The sequence below is a fragment of the Cnephaeus nilssonii genome (assembly GCF_951640355.1).
Source record: "Cnephaeus nilssonii genome assembly, chromosome: Y".
NCBI classification, from domain to species: Eukaryota; Metazoa; Chordata; class Mammalia; order Chiroptera; family Vespertilionidae; genus Cnephaeus; species Cnephaeus nilssonii.
In genome coordinates this window covers 243,991-266,461 of record NC_137096.1, presented here as the reverse complement: position 1 = coordinate 266,461, position 22,471 = coordinate 243,991, and the positions used below count along the sequence as shown (strand labels likewise).

At 55.4% G+C, this 22,471-nt stretch overlaps 1 protein-coding gene across 1 annotated transcript in view; it reads left to right on the top strand.

Moving 5' to 3' along the window:
• The first annotated feature begins 10,787 nt into the window (after nt 1-10,787).
• Nucleotides 10,788-22,471, top strand: part of CRLF2 (cytokine receptor like factor 2) — a 23,920-nt gene continuing 12,236 nt past the window's right edge. The window contains exons 1-3 of the mRNA XM_079766041.1: nt 10,788-10,927; nt 16,696-16,798; nt 21,956-22,116. Coding sequence (XP_079622167.1) covers nt 10,855-10,927; nt 16,696-16,798; nt 21,956-22,116 — 337 coding nt within the window. The 5' untranslated portion in view covers nt 10,788-10,854. The remainder of the gene's footprint in view (nt 10,928-16,695; nt 16,799-21,955; nt 22,117-22,471) is intronic.

Below are 22,471 nucleotides of genomic sequence, written 5' to 3'. Positions count from 1 at the left end.
CTTGCTGGCTGGGACCTTCCTGGTGGTCAGTGCACGGCATAGCGAGCGAGCAAACTCCTGGTCTCCCGGTCGAACTCCCGGTCTCCTGGTCGAACTCCCACGGGGACAATTTGCACATTAGCCTTTTATATAGATAGATAGATAGATAGATAGATAGATAGATAGATAGATAGATATTAAGAAGTAGAAAGACATCAGAGGCAGGAGAGATGCCGGGGACCCCTGTCGATGTTGAGAAAGCACCCCGACTCTGATATGAATGGGGGGATACCTGGCAGACAAAACCCCGTGGCTTGGGGTCCTGGGCAGGGAGCCAGGGTCAATGTGGGCCTGGTTTTTCTGAGTCAGGGTTTTGCCTGGGCCCTCAGGCCTCACTCCCACACCCCGAAACTGCTCCCCGCCCAGCCCAGGTTTCATCTCTCCGCTTTGAAGTCGTGGGGGGGGTCCCCCACCCCAACCTATTTTTTTTAAAATCCTCCCCCGAAGATATTTTTCCATTGGTTTTTAGGGAGACAGTGGAAGAGAGAGGGAGAGACAGAGAGAAACATCGATGGGAGAGAGAGACACATCGATGGGGTTCCTCCCAGATGTGCCCCGACCAGGGCCCGGGCCGAGGTACGTGCCCTTGACTGGAATCGAACCCGGGACCCTTCCGTCCACTGAGCCAAAGGGGCCGGGTCCAAGGGTTTTTTTGGCATTGATTTTTATTTATTTATTTAAAAAATTTTAAATTGATTTCAGAGAGGAAGGGAGAGAGAGAGAGAGAAAGAGAAACATCCTTGAGGAGAGAGAATCACGGACCGGCTGCCTCCTGCACGCCCCCGACTGGGGATGGAGCCCGCAACCCGGGCCTGTGCCCTTGACCGGGAATCGAACCCGTGACCTCCTGGTTCCTAGGTCGACGCTCTAACCACTGAGCCACACTGGCCAGACAATTCTTTTTTTTAAATTCATTTTAGAGGGAGAGATAGAGAGAGAGAGAGAGAGAGAGAGAAACATTCATCCGCTGCCTCCCACACATGTCCTGACCGGGAATCGAACCCACAACCTACCTGTAGATCTCACCAATATTCCAATGTCACCCTGGCAGGTGTGGCTCAGTGGACAGAGCGTCGGCCTGCGGACTGAAGGGTCCCGGGTTCGATTCCTGGTCAAGGACACAGGCCCGGGTTGCGGGCTCCATCCCCAGTAGGGGGTGTGCAGGAGGCAGCCGATCCATGATTCTCTCTCATCATGGATGTTCCTCTCTCTCTCTCTCTCTCTCGCTCTCCCTTCCTCTCTGAAATCAATCCTATAGAATAAAAGCCTAATATGCTAAGTATCTGGTTGTCCGGTCGTCCGTTCAACCAATCACAGCGTAATATGCTAATGATATGCTAAGGCCGCTCATCCGCTCGCTATGACGTGCACTGACCACCAGGGGGCAGACGCTCCGACCGGTAGGTGAGCTTGCTGCTGGGGTCCGGCCGATCGGGACTGAGCGAGACGGGCCAGACACGCCCTGGAGCCCTCCCGCGGTCCCTCCCCGGCTGGCCAACCTCCCGCGTCCCTCCCCGGCCCCGATCGTGCACCGGTCGGGTCCCTCAGCCTGGCCTGCGCCCTCTCGCCATCCGGGACCCCTCGGGGGACGTTGGAGAGCCGGTTTCGGCCGGATCCCAAATGCGTTCACCGGGCAGGCCTCTCGTAAAACGATGCCAACGTCTGGGAGAGATGGAGGCTGGGGTGGGCGGGTGACGCGGCCCGGTGTCCGGTCTCCGCTGCCCAATTCGGTCTGGATCCTGCTGATCCTCAACCTCCGGCTCAGGGCATGGACCCCAGGCTCTGTCCACCATTGCACCTCAGAGTCACCCCCACCTCCTCCCCGCCCACCCCGCCCCCTGCTTTCCAGGCATGTGCCCGTGAGTCAGGGCCAGCGTGCTGGCATTTCTAAGAAGACGCCCACGCCAGCGGGTGGGCCGATGACCCCCTGATCGAACCCGTGGCCTTTGCGATGGACCATGTGACAGGCCCGGCAGACACCCCGCCCAGCGCGCTTTCAGCCCAGAAGGAAGTGGGAGTGGAAAGAAGACGGGGCCCTGAGTTCAGTTAAAGATCTTTATTTTTTTCCCTCCTCCCACCCAAGGATATGATTCGATGGATTTTTCTTTTTCTTTATTTTTTAAAATAGATTTTTTTATGGATTGTAGAGAGGAAGGGAGAGGGGGAGAGAGAGAGAGAAACAGCCGTGATGAGAGAGAATCATGGATCGGCTGCCTCCTGCACGCCCCCTACTGGGGATCGAGCCCACAACCCGGGCATGTGCCCTTGACAGGGAATCGAACCCGGGACCTCCTGGCTGAGCACTGAGCCACACCAGCCGAGCTCACTGTTTCTCTTTATCTCTTCCTCTCCCCCCACCCTCTCTCTCAAAAACGATAAACTGGCCCTGGCTGGTGTGGCTCATTGGATAGAGCGTCGGCCTGCAGACTGAAGGGTCCTGGGTTCGATTCCCGGTCAAGGACACATGCCCGGTGTTGCAGGCTCGATCCCCAGTAGGAGGCGTGCAGGAGGCAGCCGATCCATGATTCTCTCTCCTCTCCCTCTCCCTTCCTCTCTGAAATCAATCCTATAGAATAAAGAGGTAATATGCAAATTGACCGTCACTCCAACACCCAAGATGGCTGCCCGCATGGGGACCCAAGATGGCCACCACAAGATGGCTGGCAGGGGAGGGCAGTTGGGAGGGACCAGGCCTGCAGGGGAGGGCAGTTGGGGGCGACCAGGCCTGCAGGGGGGACAGTTAGGGGCGACCAGGCCAGCAGGGGAGGGCAGTTGGGGGGAACCAGGCCTGCAGGGGGGGGCAGTTAGGGGCGACCAGGCCTGCAGGGGAGGGCAGTTAGCGGCGACCAGGCCTGCAGGGGAGGGCAGTTAGGGGCGACCAGGCCTGCAGGGGAGGGCAGTTAGGGGCGACCAGGCCTGCAGGGGAGGGCAGTTGGGGGTGACCAGGCCTGCAGGGGAGGGCAGTTGGGAGGGACCAGGCCTGCAGGGGAGGGCAGTTTGGGGGGAACCAGGCCTGCAGGGGAGGGCAGTTTTGGGGGGAACCAGGCCTGCAGGGGAGGGCAGTTAGGGGCGACCAGGCCTGCAGGGGAGGGCAGTTAGGGGCGACCAGGCCTGCAGGGGAGGGCAGTTAGGGGCGACCAGGCCTGCAGGGGAGGGCAGTTAGGGGCGACCAGGCCTGCAGGGGGGACAGTTAGGGGCGACCAGGCCTGCAGGGGAGGGCAGTTGGGGGGAACCAGGCCTGCAGGGGGGGGGCAGTTGGGAGGGACCAGGCCTGCAAGGGAGGGCAGTTGGGGGCGATCAAGCCTGCAGGGGAGGGCAGTTAGGGGTGATCAGGCCTGCAGGGGAGGGCAGTTAGGGGTGACCAGGCCTGCAGGGGAGGGCAGTTAGGGGTGACCAGGCCTGCAGGGGAGGGCAGTTAGGGGCAAACAGGCTGGCAGGGGAGCAGTTAGGCGTTGATCAGGCTGGCAGGGGAGTGGTTAGGGGGAGATCAGGCTGGCAGGCAGAAGCGGTTAGGGGCAATCAGGAAGGCAGGCAGGCGAGCGGCTGGGAGCCAGCAGTCCTGGATTGTGATAGGGACGTCCCAGATTGGAGAGGGTGCAGGCTGGGCTGAGGGACACCCCTTCCCCCCAAAATGCACGAATTGCGTGCACCGGGCCTCTATTAAAAATATATTTAAAAAAAACCCAAACTCACCACCAACAACAAAAAAACACACCCACGATTTTGTTTTCCAAAGCTCCATCCCGGGCCAGCCTGTGTGACTCTCCCCACAAATGTCAGGAGACAAAGCAGGGTGATTTCTCCCATAAAGGTCACCCCCTCCCCTCCGTCCCCGTCCAACCCCCCCACACACACGCACACACATCCTCATTTCTGAGCCCGAACCCGCAGCTCGAAGGAGGAAGTGAGAGGGGTCCCGGCCCTCCGAGGTGAGGACGGGACCTGCCGAGGGGCCTTTTTTTAAAGACACACAGACACAGGACACGGGGCCGATGTTATTTTTAAAGCCGATGTCCGTCTGGCAGAAATGGCTGGAAAGCACGGGGCGTGGCCCCGCGGCCACCCCGTCCCCACACGCGGAGTTTCCCCAAAAAGGGGGACACCTGGCGTGGGGGGAGCTGAGTTTATAGGAACCAGGAACCGATGTTCATACATGGTTCTCTGTCTTTTTTATATTTTATTTTTTTTTTAGTCCTCATCCAAGGGTATGTTTCCCCATTGATTTTTATTTTTAATATATTTTTGTTTTTGTTGATTTCAGAGAGGAAGGGAGAGAGAGAGAGAAACATCCATGAGGAGAGAGAATCATGGACCGGCTGCCTCCTGCACGCCCCCGACTGGGGATGGAGCCCACAACCCGGGCATGTGCCCTTGACCGGGAATCGAACCCGGGACCCTTCAGTCCGCAGGCCGACGCTCTATCCACTGAGTCAAAGTGGCTAAAACCCATTGATTTTTATTTAATTTTTATTAATAAAATGAGAGAGAATCATGGACCGGCTGCCTCCTGCACGCCCCCTACTGGGGATCGAACCCACAACCCCGGGCATGTGCCCTTGACCGGGAATCGAACCCGGGACCTCCTGGTTCCTAGGTCGGTCGATGCTCAACCGCTGAGCCACACTGGCCGGGCTTTTTAAATTTTTTTTTCTGTTTTGACTCAATTCCTTCCCCCCATCTCTCCCCTCCCACCCCGCAGGGATGTCAGCTCACTCTCTATCCGTGAGTCTGTCTCTATGTGGCTTGGCAGTTCAGTCTGTTCATTCAATTCCACCACGGTATCTTTAAAAAGAAAAAAAAATTATAAAAATGACCGAACCGGAGAAATTCCCTTCTCTGACCCAAAGCAGCAACTTCTGGGAAATTAGTCTCCTAGAAATTCCTCTTTGGCGCGGACCCACCCTCAGAACTGGGGACACAATAAAAGCCACAACGAAATCTTTTCTCTGGGGGGTTCGTGGTCCTGAATGGAGAGACCACTCACATTACACCGTTTGTCTTTATTATTATTATTAATATATATTTTTTATTGATTTCAGAGAGAAAGGGAGAGAGGCAGAGAGAGAGATAGAAACATCCATGAGGCGAGAGAAGCATGGATCGGCTGCCTCCTGCACGCCCCCTACTGGGGATCGAACCCACAACCCGGGCGTGTGCCCTTGACCGGGAATCGAACCGTGACCTCCTGGTTCCTAGGTTAACACTCAACACCTGAGCCACGCCTGCCAGGTATCACACCCTTTCTTATCTCCTGCATGTTCTCCTGTAAACTCTTTCATCTTCTCCCCCCAAAAAACAATTTGTTTTTCCCTAAACATTTGTTCTCACCTTCCCATCCGCTACTGAATTGGGTATACAGTTCCCCCGATTCTAACCATGCCTTTGAGTGCTGGCCATGCAGACTCTGTTTCTCTCCTTCCTGCTAATCTTCCGTCACTTGGTTTAATTTGCAGGTTCCAGGTGCAGAACCTAAGAGTTTGGAGTAAAAAAAAAAATTTTTTTTTTTTTAAAATTTCTGCGTCTCCTGTTTCGTCTTCCTTTACTTGGAGTTTTTCAGTCTCTTAAGTGTCAACCTTCTTGCTTCACTCGGAAATCTGTAGAGCTCTGTGGGCCATGAATGACTGTCCCCCTAGCCCAGTGGTCGGCAAACTGCGGCTCGCGAGCCACAGGCGGCTCTTTGGCCGCTTGAGTGTGGCTCTTCCACAAAATACCACGGCCTGGGCGAGTCTATGTTGAAGAAGTGGTGTTCGAAGACGTTTACGTGTAAAAAATGTGGCTCTCCAAAGAAATGTCCATCGTTGTCCTGTTGATATTTGGCTCTGTGGACTCATGAGTTTGCCGAGCACTACCCTAATCCTTCTCCATTTGTGGATTTCTTTTCTTTCTTTTTTTTTTTTTTGTATGTCTTTTAGGCCTTTCAATTTTTCTTTTCTTTTTTAAAAAAATATATTTTATTGATTTTTTTTACAGAGAGGAAGGGAGAAGGATAGAGAGTTGAAACATCGATGAGAGAGAAACATCCATCAGCTGCCTCCTGCACGCCCCCACCTGGGGATGTGCCCGCAACCAAGGTACATGCCCTTGACCAGAATCGAACCCGGGACCCTTCAGTCCGCAGGCCGACGCTCTATCCACCGAGCCACACTGGTTTCGGCTCATTTTTTTCTTGACGGTAGAGAATACCTTTCCTATCTCTGCCTCTTTGAAAGCCGTTGTATTTCATAAGTCACTAGATATTTTCTCATAGGCATACCAGAGGCCCGGTGCACGAATTCGTGCCCCAGTGGGGTCCCTCGGCCTGGCCTGCGGGATCGGGCGGACACCGGCTCTCCGACATCCCCCGAGGGGTCCCGGATGGCGAGAGGGCGCAGGCCAGGCCGAGGGACCCCACCGGTGCACGATCGGGGCCGGGGAGGGACGCGGGAGGGCTCCAGGGCGTGTCCGGCCCGTCTCGCTCAGTCCCGATCGGCCGGAACCCAGCAGCAAGCTCACCTACCGGTCGTAGCGTCTGCCCCCTGGTGGTCAGTGCACGTCATAGCGACTGGTCGACCGGTCGACTGTCTGCCCCCTGGTGGTCAGTGCACGTCATAGCGACTGGTTGACCGGTCGACAGTCTGCCCCCTGGTGGTCAGTGCATGTCATAGCGAGCGGTTGAGCGGCCTTAGCATATCATTAGCATATGACGCTTTGGTTGGTTGAACGGACGACCCAGATGATCGGATACTTAGCATATTAGGCTTTTATTATACAGGATAATTTTCTTTATTGTCTCCTATCTTCTTGGGAACATCACCTATGATTGCATATGTCTGAGCATTTTGTAAATTATCAAGCATTCTTAGAATATAAAGCATGATTATGGGTTGAACTGTGTGTATCCAGGCATAGAAAATCCCTTTATCATTGACAAAGGTAAAATGTATTTCTGCCCTAGCCAGTTTGGCTCCGCAGGATAGGGCGTCGGCCTGGGGACAGAAGGGTCCCGGGTTCGATTCCAGTCAAGGGCACATGCCCGGTTTGTGGGCTTGATCCCCAGTAGGGGGCGTGCAGGAGGCAGCCGATCCATGATTCTCTCTCATCATGGATGTTTCTCTCTCTCTCTCTCTCTCTCGCTCTCTCTCTCTCCCTTCCTCTCTGAAATCAATAAAAAGATATTTAAAAACATATAAACATCCTATATAATAAAGAGGTGATATGCAAGGTGACCATCACTCCAACACACAAGATGGCCACCCCCATGTGGACACAAGATGGCCTGCAGGGGAGGGCAGTTGGGGGAGACCAGGCCTGCAGGGGAGGGCAGTTGGGGGAGACCAGGCCTGCAGGGGAGGGCAGTTGGGGGAGACCAGGCCTGCAGGGGAGGGCAGTTAGGGGTGACCAGGCCTGCAGGGGAGGGCAGTTGGGGGGGGACCAGGCCTACAGAGGAGGGCAGTTAGGGGTGACCAGGCCTGCAGGGGAGGGCAGTTGGGGGGGGACCAGGCCTACAGAGGAGGGCAGTTAGGGGTGACCAGGCCTGCAGGGGAGGGCAGTTGGGGGTGACCAGGCCGGCAGGGGAGGGCAGTTAGGGGTGACCAGGCCGGCAGGGGAGGGCAGTTAGGGGGGACCAGGCCTGCAGGGGAGGGCAGTTAGGGGTGACCAGGCCTACAGAGGAGGGCAGTTAGGGGTGACCAGGCCTGCAGGGGAGGGCAGTTGGGGGCAACCAGGCTTGCAGGGGAGAGCAGTTGGGGGAGACCAGGCCTGCAGGGGAGGGCAGTTAGGGGTGACCAGGCCTGCAGGGGAGGGCAGTTAGGGGTGACCAGGCCGGCAGGGGAGGGCAGTTAGGGGGGACCAGGCCTGCAGGGGAGGGCAGTTAGGGGCGACCAGGCTTGCAGGGGAGAGCAGTTGGGGGAGACCAGGCCTGCGGGGGAGGGCAATTGGGGGCGACCAGGCCTGCAGGGGAGGGCAGTTAGGGGTGACCAGGCCGGCAGGGGAGGGCAGTTAGGGGGGACCAGGCCTGCAGGGGAGGGCAGTTAGGGGCGATCAGGCCGGCAGGGGAGGGCAGTTAGGGGGGACCAGGCCTGCAGGGGAGGGCAGTTAGGGGCGATCAGGCAGGCAGGGGAGCAGTTAGGCATCAACCAGGCTGGCAGTGGAGTGGTTAGGGGGTGATCAGGCTGGCAGGCAGAAGCGGTTAGGGGGCAATCAGGCAGGCAGGCAGGCGAGCGGTTGGGAGCCAGCAGTCCTGGATTGTGAGAGGGATTGGGCCTAAACGGGCAGTCGGACATACCCCGTGGGGTCCCAGATTGGAGAGGGTGCAGGCTGGGCTGAGGGACACCCCCCTCCCCCGCCGTGCACAATTTCGTGCACCGGGCCTCTGGTCTATATAATCTTTAAATGCTGCTGGGCTGTCATTGAATCTTCTTTCTTTCTTTATTATTTTTTTCTTTTTTCTTTTTTTTTACAGTTGAATCTTCCTACTCCCTCCTCCTGGCCGGGGCCCAGCAATCGTTGGGTTATGTTATCCGAGTCGAGTCCCATGGGCTTGGGTGAGAGATGGATGTGATAACCAACCACATGCTCACGGCATCCAGCGGGGTGGAGGGCTGGGGGCGGGGGGGAGAGGGGAGAAGGGGGGAGGGAGGGCGGGCTGGGGTTGGGGGGAGGGAGGCTTTGCAAGGTGCCAGGCCGCACCCCCGAACAGGCTTAGACGTAGCAGCCACCAGGCCCGAGAGGAGAGAGCCTGCCAGCCCTTAGCTGGTGTTGCTCAGTGGTTAGAGCACCGGCCCTGGGACCGTAAGGGGTCCCGGGTTCGATTCCGGTCAAGGGCATGGACCTCGGTTGCAGGTTGGCATTTCTGTCTGTCTGTCTGTCTGTCTCTCTCTCTCTCTCTCTCTCTCTCCCCCCCCCCCCCCCCCCACTTCCTTCCACTCTCTCTCATCCTCAGGTGGGAATGAAAAAATAAAAATAAAAAAAGAGATAATTTCACATTATTCGCTGACACCAGGGATGGTGGGCGGGGCCTGGGCGGTCACCAGGGGGCGCTGCGCCCGAGGGGGTTGGACACCTCTGAGCTCGAGTTGACATGAGAATAAGGTGTCTGTTCTGGGAAAAACGCAGATTAAGCAACAACAACAACAAAAATTGTTTTTATTGATTTCAGAGGGGAAGGGAGAGGGAGAGAGAATCACGGACCGGCTGCCTCCTGCACGCCCCCCACTGGGGATGGAGCCCACAACCCGGGCATGTGCCCTTGACCGGGAATCGAACCCGGGACCCTTCAGTCCACAGGCTGACGCTCTATCCATTGAGCCACACCATTCGGGCTTATTATTATTATTTTAAACATAATCCAGTTTCATCTGGTGTGGCTCAGTGGGTAGAGCACCGGCCTGCGGACAGAAGGGTCCCGGGTTCGATTCCCGGTCAAGGGCACAGGCCCGGGTTGTGGGCTCCATCCCCAGTAGGGGGCGTGCAGGAGGCAGCCGGTCCATGATTCTCTCTCCTCATTGATGTTTCTATCTCTCTCTCCCTCTCCCTTCTTCTCTGAAATCAATACAAATATATTAAAATTCTTCATGGGCCTCTCAACCTTAGACCAGTTTTGTTTTACTTTTATTATTATTATTATTTTTTAAAATATAACGGCTTTAATGAAATATAGTTCACACAGTGTAATTCACCCATTGAAAGTACACAATTCAATTATATATTTTTTAAAAATAAAAATTGTTTATAGGCCTTTCAACCTTAGACTAGCTTTGTTGTATATTTTATTTTATGTTTTTAATGTATGATTCTATTTTTTTAAATATATTTTTTATTGATTTCGGAGAGGAAAAGAGATGGAAACATCGATGAGGAGAGAGAATCATGGACCGGCTGCCTCCTGCACGCCCCCTACTGGGGATCGAGCCCGCAACCCGGGCCTGTGCCCTTGACCGGGAATCGAACCCGGGACCCTTCAGTCCGCAGGTCGATGCTCTATCCACTGAGCCAAACCAGCCAGGGCTGTTTTTATTTTTTAATTTTTTATCATTTATTTTATTTTTTTAAAGTAACAGCTTTACTGACATACGATTCACATACAGTATCATTCACTCATGGAAAGTGCCCAATTCAATGATTTTAAAAAAATATATATATTCTTTATGGCTCAAAAAATAAATAAAATAAAATATAAAATAAAGTAAAATAAAATAAAGTAAAATAAAAATATAAAGTAAAGTAAAATAAAATAAAAATAAAATAAAATAAAAACAAAATAAAATAAAGTAAAATAAAATAAAAAATAAAATAAAATAAAAATAAAGTAAAATAAAAATTAAAAAATAAAATAAAATGTAAAATAAAATAAAATAAAGTAAAATACAACATAAAATAAAGTAAAATAAAATAAAATAAATAAAAACAAAATACAATACAATACAATACAATAAAATAAAAACAAAAATAAAATAAAATAAAATAAAATAATAAAATAAAATAAAATAAAATAAAATAAAGTAAAATAAATTTCTTTATTGTTGAAAGGATTATCTATGTCTCTCCTTTCCCCGCCCAGGGCCCCCCTCCAGCCCCACCCTCACCCCCAGGCCCCGACCCCCCCTACGATCCGCGCCCACAGCTCAGGCTCCTTCGCTGGGAGAGTCCTCAGCTGTCAGTCACGCTCCGTGACCCTGTTTCCTGTAGTCACTTCCCCACGGGCTCCCCCTGCCCTTTAAAAAGCGGGGTGCCCCGCGCCGATGACTCCGGAACGCAGAGAGAGAGGTTTCGGGGCGCACGGAGCAGGCACGACCGTCCCCCGCTCCCTCCCTCCCTCTCTCCCTCCGGGGCCCCAGCATGACCCGTGCGCTCCGGCCCTGGGCGCCCGCGGCGGTCCTGGTCCTGGTCCTGGGACACCTCCTGGGAGCCGGTAAGGACGGACTTGGGGTTCCTTGTGGCCAAAACCCCCTTCGTTTGGAACATCCCCCCCCCCCTTTTTTTTAAGGTCTCTTGGGACAAATCACCCTTTTCTGCAGGAAATTTGCAGGGAGGTGGCTGCGGGCGGCGGGGGCGCAATGGGGAGGGCGCGCGCCATGGGGAGGGCGCGCGCCATGGGGAGGGCGCGCGCCATGGGGAGGGCGCGCGCCATGGGGAGGGCGCGCGCCATGGGGAGGGCGCGCGCCATGGGGAGGGCGCGCGCCATGGGGAGGGCGCGCGCCATGGGGAGGGCGCGCGCCATGGGGAGGGCGCGCGCCATGGGGAGGGCGCGCGCCATGGGGAGGGCGCGCGCCATGGGGAGGGCGCGCGCCATGGGGAGGGCGCGCGCCATGGGGAGGGCGCGCGCCATGGGGAGGGCGCGCGCCATGGGGAGGGCGCGCGCCATGGGGAGGGCGCGCGCATGGGGAGGGCGCGCGCCATGGGGATGGGGTGGTCGCGGGTTCGACTCCCGATCTTTCTCTTTTCATGGATGCTTCTCCCTAAGATAAATCAATGGGAAAAAGTGCATTTTTTAAAAATATATTTTTTTATTAATTTCTGTGGCTCTCTCTTTTCATGGATGTTTCTAAGATAAATCAATGGAAAAAAGTGTATTTAAAAATATATATTTTTATTGATTTCCGTGGATGGAGGGGTCGCAGGTTCGATTCCCGGTCAAGCAATGCGTGTGTCTTTTCGTGGATGTTTCTCTCTAGAATAAATCAATGGAAACAGTGCATTTAAAATATATATATATATATATTTATTGATTTCCGTGGATGGAGGGGTCGCGGGTTCCGTTCCCGGTCAAGCAATGCATCTCTCTCTCTCTTGCTCCCTCTCTTTTCATGGATGTTTCTCTCTGAGATAAATCTATGGGAAAAAATGTATTTAAAAATATATATTTTTTAATTGATTTCAGAGAAGGAATGGAGGGGTGGGGGGTTCGATTCCCTGTCAAGGGATGGGTCTCTCTCTCTCCCCTCCTCTCTACTCTCTCTAAGATAAATCAATAGAAAAAGTGTATTTTTTAAAAATATAGTATTTTTATTGACTTCAGAGAGGAAGGGAGAGGGAAAGAGAGAGAGAAACATCCATGAGGAGAGAGAATCATGGACCATCTGCCTCCTGCACGCCCCCTACTGGGGATGGAGCCCGCAGCCCGGGCATGTGCCCTTGACCGAGAATCGAACCTGGGACCCTTCAGTCTGCTTGCCGACGCTACCCACTGAGCGGAAAAAAAAGAGAGAGATATATATTTTAAGAAAAGAGCCATGGCTGGTTAGCTCAGTGGTTAGAGCATCAGCCAGGGGACTGAAGGGTCCCGGGTTCGATTCCTGGGACCCACGTGGGGCGCGTGGGGAGGGAGGTGACCACTTTGATGTGTCTCTCTCTCACCGTCCGTGTTTCTCTCTCTCTCTCTCTGTCTCTCCTCCTGCCTTCCGCTCTCTCTAAAAGAAATAAATGGGAAAAAATATTTTCTTTTTCTTTCAAGAAAAAAAATTTTTTTAAATTTCTATTGAAAAAATTTAAAAAAACTTAAAAAATATTTTAAAATTAAAAAAAAATTAAAAAATTTTTATTGTGGAAAGTATTACAATAGGTCTCCCCTTTCCCCCCCCCATTAACCCCTTCCAGCCTGCCCCCAAACCCCCATACCCCAAGCCCCTCAGCACCCCATGATCTGTGCCCACGCCTTAGGCATAGATGCATACACGTTCATTGCTTGATCTCTTCCCACTCACCTACCCACCCTCCCCTGGAAAAAAATTTTTTTTATTTTTATAAAAAAAAGAGCCCTAGCCAGTGTGGCTCAGTGGTTAGAGCGTTGGCCTGCGGACGGAAGGGTCCCGGGTTGTGGGCTCCATCCCCAGTGGGGGGCGTGCAGGAGGCAGCCGATCCGTGATTCTCTCTCCTCATGGATGTTTCTCTCTCTCTCTCTCTCTCTGATGTTTCTCTGCCCTCCCCCCTCCTCTCCACTGTCTCTAAGATAAATTAATGGAAAAAGTATATTTAAAAAAATATTTTTTTTTATTGATTTCAGAGAGGGAGAGAGAGAAACATCCATGAGGAGAGAGAATCATGGGTCGGCTGCCTCCTGCACGCCCCCTACTGGGGATGGAGCCCACAACCCAGGCTTGTGCCCTTGACCGGGAATCGAACCCGGGACCCTCCAGTCCGCAGGCCGACGCTCTACCCACTGAGCGGAAAACATATATATATATATTTTTAAAGAGCCATGGCTGGTTAGCTCAGTGGTTAGAGCATCGGGCCTGGGGACTGGAGGGTCCCGGGTTCGATTCCGGGGTCAAGGGCACGTACCTGGGTTGCGGGTTCGATCCCTGGGACCCGGTTGGAGCTGGTGGGGAGGGGGGGGTGGGAGGCAACCCATCCATGTGTCTCTCCCACATCAATGTTCCTCTCTCTCTCTCTCTCTCTCTCTCTCTCTCCTCTCTCTCTCTCTCTCTCTCTCCTTCCCTTACATTTTCTGTCTAAAAAAACAACAACAAAAAAAACAATGGAAAAAATATCCTCAGGGGAGGATTTAAAAAGAGGAAAAAAACAGTTACTTGGAGATTTACTTTCCATGAAAAACACACAAAAAAAGCCACAGAAAATCCACGGGTGGGGGGCGTGGGTGCTGCGGTGGAGAATCCGGGCGGATGCCTCCTACTTTCTACCCTTCGAAGAGGTGGACACGTCTTCCTTTTTTTATTTTTATTTTTCCTGTTTCCTGATGCTGACGCTTCTGATGAATATTTCCCACCCCGCCCGCCCCCCAGGGTGACGCCGCCTGTCACACCCGTGCCTCTAAGTCACCAGAGGGGTGGGGACCCATTTTTCCTGCTCGGGGCCATTGGGGATATTTATAGCAACCACTTACACATTAGCCTGATTTTAAAAAAAGAAAAAAAAAGAGAGAAATTAAAAAAAAAAAAAAAGCAAAAATTAGCCTGCTAGTGCCCTCACCAGCGTGGCTCAGTGGATAGAGCATCGGCCTCCGGACAGAAGGGTCCCGGGTTCGATTCCGGTCAAGGACATGTACCTTGGTTGTGGGCACATCCCCAGTGGGGGGCGTGCAGGAGGCAGCTGATGGATGTTTCTATCTCTCTATCTCTCTCCCTTCCTCTCTGTAAAAAAAAAAAAAAAATCAATAAAAAACATATATATATATATTAAATATATTTTATTGATGTTTTATAGAGAGGAAGGGAGAGGGATAGAGAGTTAGAAACATCGAGGAGAGAGAAACATCCATCAGCTGCCTCCTGCACACCCCCCACTGGGGATGTGCCTGCAACCAAGGTCCATGCCCTTGACCGGAATCGAACCCGGGACCCCTCAGTCCGCAGGCCGACGCTCTATCCACTGAGCCACACCGGTTTCGGCAATAAAATACATATTTTTAAAAAATCAATAAAATATATATTAAAAAAAAATCAGCCTGCTAGCCCCACCTGGCGTGGCTCAGCAGTTGAGCGTCAACCGATAAACCAGGGGGTCCCGGGTTCGATTCCCGGTCAAGGGCACAGGCCCGGGTTGCGGGCTCCATCCCCAGTCGGGGGCGTGCAGGAGGCAGCCGGTCCATGATTCTCTCTCCTCGTGGATGTTTCTCTCTCTCCCCATCTCCCTTCCTCTCTGAAATCAATAAAATATATATTTTTAAAATAAATAAATGATTAAAAAAACAAGTTAGCCTGTTACGTTTGGTCAAACACGGAAGGAACTCACCCCTAACACCAGGGCGGGGCCAGACCCAATGATTTCTCAGGCCTTAGACGGCCCACGGGCCGGATATTCCTATTTCTGGGGAGGCTTTATCTGCCCTGATCCTTGGAAGTCTGTGTCCATTGACTGGATTATCATTTCTTCTTACTGATGGATTTCAGAGAATAAGGGAGCGAGAGAGAGAGAGAAACATCCATGAGGAGAGGGAACCATGGACCGGCTGCCTCCTGCACGCCCCCTGCTGGGGATCGAGCTTATAACCCGGGCGTGTGCCCTTGACTGGGAATCGAACCCTGACCTCCTGGTTCCTAGGTCGGCGCTGAGCCACACCGGCCGGGCCACTGTGTCATTTTGAGGACAGGAGTGCTGACATCTACACTAACCATAGAGGAATATGCAAATTGTCTTGGACGCCATCAAAGAAACAGTAATGACTGAACAGCAGGCTGCGTGGGGCGACCAGGCCTGCAGGGGGGGCAGTTGGGGGCGACCAGGCCTGCAGGGGAGGGCAATTGGGGGGGAACCAAGCCTGCAGGGGAGGGAAGTTGGGGGGGGGGGACCAGGCCTGCAAGGGAGGACAGTTAGGGGCAATCAGGCCTGCAGGGGAGGGCAGTTGGGGGGGAACCAGGCCAGCAGGGGAGGGCAGTTGGGGGCGACCAGGCCTGCAGGGGAGGGCAGTTGGGAGGGACCAGGCCTGCAGGGGAGGGCAATTGGGGGGGACTAGGCCTGCAGGGGAGGGCAGTTGCGGGGGGGACCAGGCCTGCAAGGGAGGACAGTTAGGGGCAATCAGGCCTGCAGGGAGGGCAGTTAGGGACAACCAGGCCTGCAGGGGAGGGCAGTTGGGGGGGAACCAGGCCTGCAGGGGAGGGCAGTTGGGGGGGACCAGGCCTGCAGGGGAGGGCAGTTGGGGGGGGACCAGGCCTGCAAGGGAGGACAGTTAGGGGCGATCAGGCCTGCAGGGGAGGGCAGTTGGGGGGGACTAGGCCTGCAGGGGAGGGCAGTTGGGGGGGAACCAGGCCTGCAGGGGAGGGCAATTGGGGGGGGACTAGGCCTGCAGGGGAGAGCAGTTAGGGGCGACCAGGCCTGCAGGGGAGGGCAGTTGGGGGGGACCAGGCCTGCAGGGGAGGGCAGTTAGGGGCGACAAGGCCTGCAGGGGAGGGCAGTTGGGGGGGGACTAGGCCTGCAAGGGAGGACAGTTAGGGGCGATCAGGCCTGCAGGGGAGGGCAGTTGGGGGTGACCAGGCCTGCTGGGGAGGGCAGTTGGGAGTGACCAGGCCTGCAGGGGAGGGCAGTTAGGGGGGACCAGGCCTGCAGGGGAGGGCAGTTAGGGGTGACCAGGCCTGCAGGAGAGGGCAGTACGGGGTGACCAGGCCTGCAGGGGAGGGCAGTTGGGAGGGACCAGGCCTGCAGGGGAGGGCAGTTGGGAGGGACCAGGCCTGCAGGGGAGGGCAGTTGGGAGGGACCAGGCCTGCAGGGGAGGGCAGTTGGGGGTGACCAGACCTGCAGGGGAGGACAGTTGGGGGGGACCAGGCCTGCAAGGGAGGGCAGTTGGGGGTGACCAGGCCTGCAGGGGAGGGCAGTTGGAGAGGACCCAAGCCTGCAGGGGAGGGCAGTTGGGGGCGACCAGGCCAACAGGGGGTCAGTTAGGGATGACCAGGCTGGCGGGGGGGTGGCAGTGATGGGCGATCAGGCCGACAGGGGGGCAGTTAGGGGTGATGAGGAAGGCAGGCAGGTGAGCAGTTAGGAGCCAGCGGTCCCGGATTGTGAGAGGGATGTCCGACTGCTGGTGTAGGCCTGATCCCTGGGCCTAAGCCATCAGTCGGACATCCCCCGAGGGGTCCCGGATTGGAGAGGGTGCAGGCCGGGCTGAGGGGACCCCCCCCGCCACACCCCGTGCATGAATTTCGTGCACGGGCCTCTCGTCACTTTATCAACCTCAAACTCTGTCCCGCATCGCCTCACGGTCTACTGCATCTGCCTGTTTCGACCCAGGGGTCGCGTTCGAATACCAGATCGTCAACTTTAATTACGAAACCGTGCAGGTGACGTGGGACGCAAACCAGCCCTCGGGGACGAACCTGACTTTTCTCTACAGGTGAGTATTCCCGGGAAGGAAAAACTGTGCCCGGGTTAAAATCTCTCTCTCTTTAAAAAAAAAATATATTTTATTGAATTTTTACAGAGAGGAAGGGAGAGGGAGAGAGAGCTAGAAACATCGATGATGAGAGAGAAACATCCATCAGCTGCCTCCTGCACGCCCCCCACTGGGGATGTGCCCGCAACCAAGGTCCATGCCCTTGACCGGGAATCGAACCCGGGACCCTTCAGTCCGCAGGCCGACGCTCTATCCACTGAGCCACACTGGTTAGGGCTCTCTTTTTAAAATGTATGTATATCAGAGGCCTGTGGGATCGGGCCGAAACCGGCTCCCCGACATCCCCCAAGGGGTCCCAGATTGCGAGGGGGTGCAGGCCAGGCCGAGGGACCCCACCGGTGCACGATCGGGGCCGGGGAGGGACGCGGGAGGTCGGCCAGCCGGGGAGGGACCGTGGGAGGGCTCCAGGGCGTGTCCGGCCCGCCTCGCTCAGTCCCGATGGGCCGGACCCCAGAAGCAAGCACACCTACCGGTCAGAGCGTCTGCCCCCTGGTGGTCAGTGCACGTCATAGCGAGCAATTGAGCAGCCTTAGTTAGCCTATCATTAGCATATTACGCTGTGATTGGTTGAACGGCCGACTGGCCGACCGGACACTTCGCATAGTAGGCTTTTATTCTGTAGGATATCTATCATAATAAAAGCATACTATGCTCATTAGACCAGACGTCCTTCCAGATATCCTTCCGGATGACCTTCCGGATGAAGCCAGGGCTGTGAGGGAAGCCCGGGTCCCGGGTGCCGGAGGGAAGCCGGCGCCGGCAGCCGGGGGAAGGAAGGCCTACTCTTGCACGGATTTCGTGCACCGGGCCTCTCGTTTTATATATTTTTATTGATGTCAGAGAGGAAGGGAGAGGGGGAGAGAGAGAGAGAGAGAAACATCCATGAGGAGAGAGAGAACCACGGACCGGCTGCCTCCTGCACGCCCCCTCCTGGGGATCCAGCCTGCAACCCCGGGCCTGTGCCCTTGACCGGGAATCGAACCCGGGACCCTTCCGTCTGCAGGCCGACGCTCTATCCACTGAGCCACACCAGCTAGGGGTCTGCTTTTTTCTTATAAGCTTATGGACCTTGCCTTCCACACACACACACACACACACACACACACACACACACACACACGAGCGACATGCGGGAGGGAGCGTTTTTTGGTTTTTTTTTCTCTCTCTCTCTTCTCTTTTCCGACGAATTGATTATCAATTCTGTGAACGGGGCGTGTGCCGTGTGGTCGGCTCTCGGTGGTTTGATAGCCCGCGAGATTAATGGGGAGGCGTACGCAGGAGGGCGACGTGAAGATGAATCGATGTCGAACACACAAGGCTCACGGCGGGGGGTGAGGGGTGGGGGTGGGGGAGGGCCATATTAAGGGCCTGAACTTTCCCTGTGGGGACAGAGATGAGTCATTTGAGTTTTTCAAGCACCAGTTGGTTCCTGTCTTACGGGACCAACATTGTTTTATTTATTACTAGGGGCCCGGTGCACAAAATTTGTGCACTGGGGGGCGGGGGGGGGGTCCCCCAGGTCAGCCTGCACCCTCTCCAATCTGGGACCCCTTGGGGGATGTCCCTCTCACAATCAAGGACAGCTGGCTCCCAACCGCTCACCTGCCTGCCTTCCTGATTGCCCCTAACCGCTCCCCTGCCAGCCTGATCGACGCCTAACTGCTCCATTGCCGGCCTGATTACCCCCTAACTGCCCTCCCCTGCAGGCCTGGTCCCTCCCAACTGCCCTCCCCTGCAGGCCTGGTCACCCCAAACTGTCCTCTACTGCAGGCCTGGTCTCCCCCAACTGCCCTCCCCTGCAGGCCTGGTCACTCCAAACTGCCCTCCCCTGCAGGCCTGATCCCCCACAACTTCCCTCACCTGCAGGCCTGGTTGCCCACAACTGCCCTCCCCTGCAGACCTGGTCCCCATAACTGCCCTCCCCTGCAGGCCTGGACCCCCAAACTGCCCTCCCTCCCCTGCAGGCCTGGTCTCCCCAACTGCCCTCCCCTGCAGGCCTGGACCCCCAAACTGCCCTCCCTCCCCTGCAGGCCTGGTCACCCCCAACTGCCCTCCCCTGCAGGCCTGGTCCCCCCCAACTTCCCTCACCTGCAGGCCTGGTCACCCACAACTGCCCTCCCCTGCAGGCCTGATCCCCCCCAACTTCCCTCACCTGCAGGCCTGGTCCCCCCTCCAGCTGCCCTCCCCTGCAGGCCTGGTCCCTCCCAACTGCCCTCCCCTGCAGGCCTGGTCTCCCCTCAAACTGCCCTCCCCTGCAGGCCTGGTCTCCCCTCAAACTGCCCTCCCCTGCAGGCCTGGTCCCCCCCAACTGCCCTCCCTCCACTGCAGGCCTGGTCCCCCCCAACTGCCCTCCCTCCCCTGCAGGACTGGTCCCCCCAACTGCCCTCCCTCCCCTGCAGGCCTGGTCCCCCCCAACTGCCTTCCCCTGCAGGCCTGGTCTCCCCCCAAACTGCCCTCCCCTGCAGGCCTGGTCACCCCTAACTGCCTTCCCCTGCAGGCCTGGTCCCCCCCAACTGCCCTCCCCTGCAGGCCTGGTCCCCCCAACCTCCTTCCCCTGCAGGCCTGGACCCCCAAACTGCCCTCCCTCCCCTGCAGGCCTGGTCACCCCCAACTGTCCTCCCCTGCAGGCCTGGTCTCCCCCCCAACTTCCCTCACCTGCAGGCCTGGTCACCCACAACTGCCCTCCCCTGCAGGCCTGATCCCCCCCAACTTCCCTCACCTGCAGGCCTGGTCCCCCTTCCAGCTGCCCTCCCCTGCAGGCCTGGTCCCTCCCAACTGCCCTCCCCTGCAGGCCTGGTCTCCCCTCAAACTGCCCTCCCCTGCAGGCCTGGTCTCCCCTCAAACTGCCCTCCCCTGCAGGCCTGGTCCCCCCCAACTGCCCTCCCTCCACTGCAGGCCTGGTCCCCCCAACTGCCCTCCCTCCCCTGCAGGACTGGTCCCCCCAACTGCCCTCCCTCCCCTGCAGGCCTGGTCCCCCCCAACTGCCTTCCCCTGCAGGCCTGGTCTCCCCCCAAACTGCCCTCCCCTGCAGGCCTGGTCACCCCTAACTGCCTTCCCCTGCAGGCCTGGTCCCCCCCAACTGCCCTCCCCTGCAGGCCTGGTCCCCCCAACCTCCTTCCCCTGCAGGCCTGGTCCCCCCCAACTGCCTTCCCCTGCAGGCCTGGTCCCCCCAAACTGCCCTCCCCTGCAGGCCTGGTTTCCCCTCAAACTGCCCTCCCCTGCAGGCCTGGTCTCCCCTCAAACTGCCCTCCCCTGCAGGCCTGGTCACCCCCAACTGCCCTCCCCTGCCGGCCATCTTGTAGCAGCCATCTTTGACCACTTGGGGCATCCATCTTGTGCAAGGGCGTGAGGGTAAATTTGCATATTATCTCTTTATCATGTAGGATTTTCTGTATAAATCTTTATTGTTGAAAGGATGACACATACCCCCCTTTTTTCCTTCCATTGGCCCTCTCCAGCTCACCCCCCCCTAATCCCCACCCCATGCCCTCACCCCCTTATTGTCCATGGGTTATGCTTACAGGCCTTTAGTTAATAATCTCCCACCCACCCTCTCCCACCTTCCCTTTGAGATTCTACACTCTGTTCCACGCTTTATGGGGGTAAATTTTGATCTAGTCATGGCTTGGGTTTAAGGTCTTTTTCCTCCTCCTCCTCCTCCTCCTCCTTCTTCCTTCTTCTTTAAAATCCTCACTCAAACATATTTTCCCATTGATTTGCATAATTTTCATTTTAGTTTATTGATTTCAGAGAGGAAGGGAGAGGGAGAGAGAGAGAGAAACATCCATGAGGAGAGAGAATCATGGACCGGCTGCCTCCTGCACGCCCCCTACCTGGGGATGGAGCCTGCAACCCTGGGCATGTGCCCTTGACCGGGACTCGAACCCGGGATCGGTCTGCAGGCCGACGCTCTATCCACTGAGCCAAGCCGTCAGGAGTGGGTTTAAGGTCTTAAGGATGAAGTATAAGCTGGTCTCAGGGTGTTCATGGATGTTTCTCTCTCTCTCCCTCTCCCCGTCCTCGCTGAAATCAATAAAAATATCTCTATATATTGTTCAAAAAAGGACCTGACGCTATTTTTGAGGTCCTATCAATGATCGAATTGGAGACAAGTTGAGTGTAACTATAAGTAATGATAGGAAGGTATTATAAATCACTGAATGAAATAAAAAAAATACAGCCCTGACCGGTGTGGCTCAGTGGATAGAGCGTCGGCCTGCGGACTGAAGGGCCCCGGGTTCGATTCCCGGTCAAGGGCATGGACCTTGGTTGCGGGCACATCCCCAGTAGGGGGCGTGCAGGAGGCAGCTGATGGATGTTTCTTTCTCATCGATGTTTCTGACTCTCTCTCCCTCTCCCTTCTTCTCTGTAAAAAAATCAATAAAAATATATTTTGAAAAAATCTGCCTGGCTGGTGTGGCTCAGTGGTTGAGCCTTGACCTAGGAACCAGGAGGTCACGGTTTGATTCCCAGCCAGGGCACGTGCCCAAGTTGTGGGATCGATCCCCAGTAGGGGGCGTGCAGGCCGCTGCCATCTTTGAGGGCGGGGCAGTCAATTAGCATATTCCCCCCTGATTGGCTGTGGGTACCGCCATCTTTGAGGGCGGGACAGTCAATTAGCATATTCCCTCCTTATTGGCTGTGGGCGCTGCCATCTTGGAGGGCGGGGCAGTCAATTAGCATATTCCCCCCTGATTGGCTGTGGGTACCGCCATCTTTGAGGGCAGGACAGTCAATTAGCATATTCCCTCCTCATTGGCTGTGGGCGCCACCATCTTTGAGGGCGGGGCAGTCAATTAGCATTTTCCCTCCTTATTGGCTGTGGGCACTGCCATCTTTGAGGTCAGAGCACTCAATTAGCATATTCCCTCCTTATTGGCTGTGGGAACCTCCATCTTTGAGGGCGGGGCAGTCAATTAGCATATTCCCTCCTGATTGGCCGTGGGCGCTCCCATCTTTGCGATGATGTGAGGGTCCATTAGCATATTTCCTCTTTATTAGATAGGATATATATTATTTCCAAATATGATCTATGGCTCAATGGTTCTCTCTCTCTCTCTCTCTTTCTCTCTCTCTCTCTCTCTCTTAAACCCACAGATTTAAACATAAGAACGACAGCGAATGCTCCAACTACATCCTCCAACACGGTCGCCGGGCTGGGTGCGTCCTGGAGGCCGAGGGCGACACCATTCTCTATTTTTCCATCTGGAATGGGACCCAGCGGCTCGTGACCAGGAGCCCGTGGATCAGCTCTTACTGTAAGTTCCAGAACGTTCCGTGGCCACACGCACCAGGGACAGAAAAACGCATGCAACACCGAGAGGTACACCAGAGGGTGCTGTGCAGGCTGCGGTGGGAGGGAAAGTTCCCAAGATGCTTTGCAGTCTTTCCCTCCAAACACGAGGAGAGAGAGAGAGAGAGACACTCTCAATGCCCGAACCCCACCCCATTGGTTTTCCTTAAGTGTTTTTTTTTCGTAAGAGGAAGGGAGAGGGAGAGAGAGAGAAACATCCATGAGGAGAGAGAATCATGGATTGGCTGCCTCCTGCACGCCCCCTACTGGTGATGGAGCCCGGATGTGTGGCTCAGGGGTTGAGTGTTGACCTAGGAACC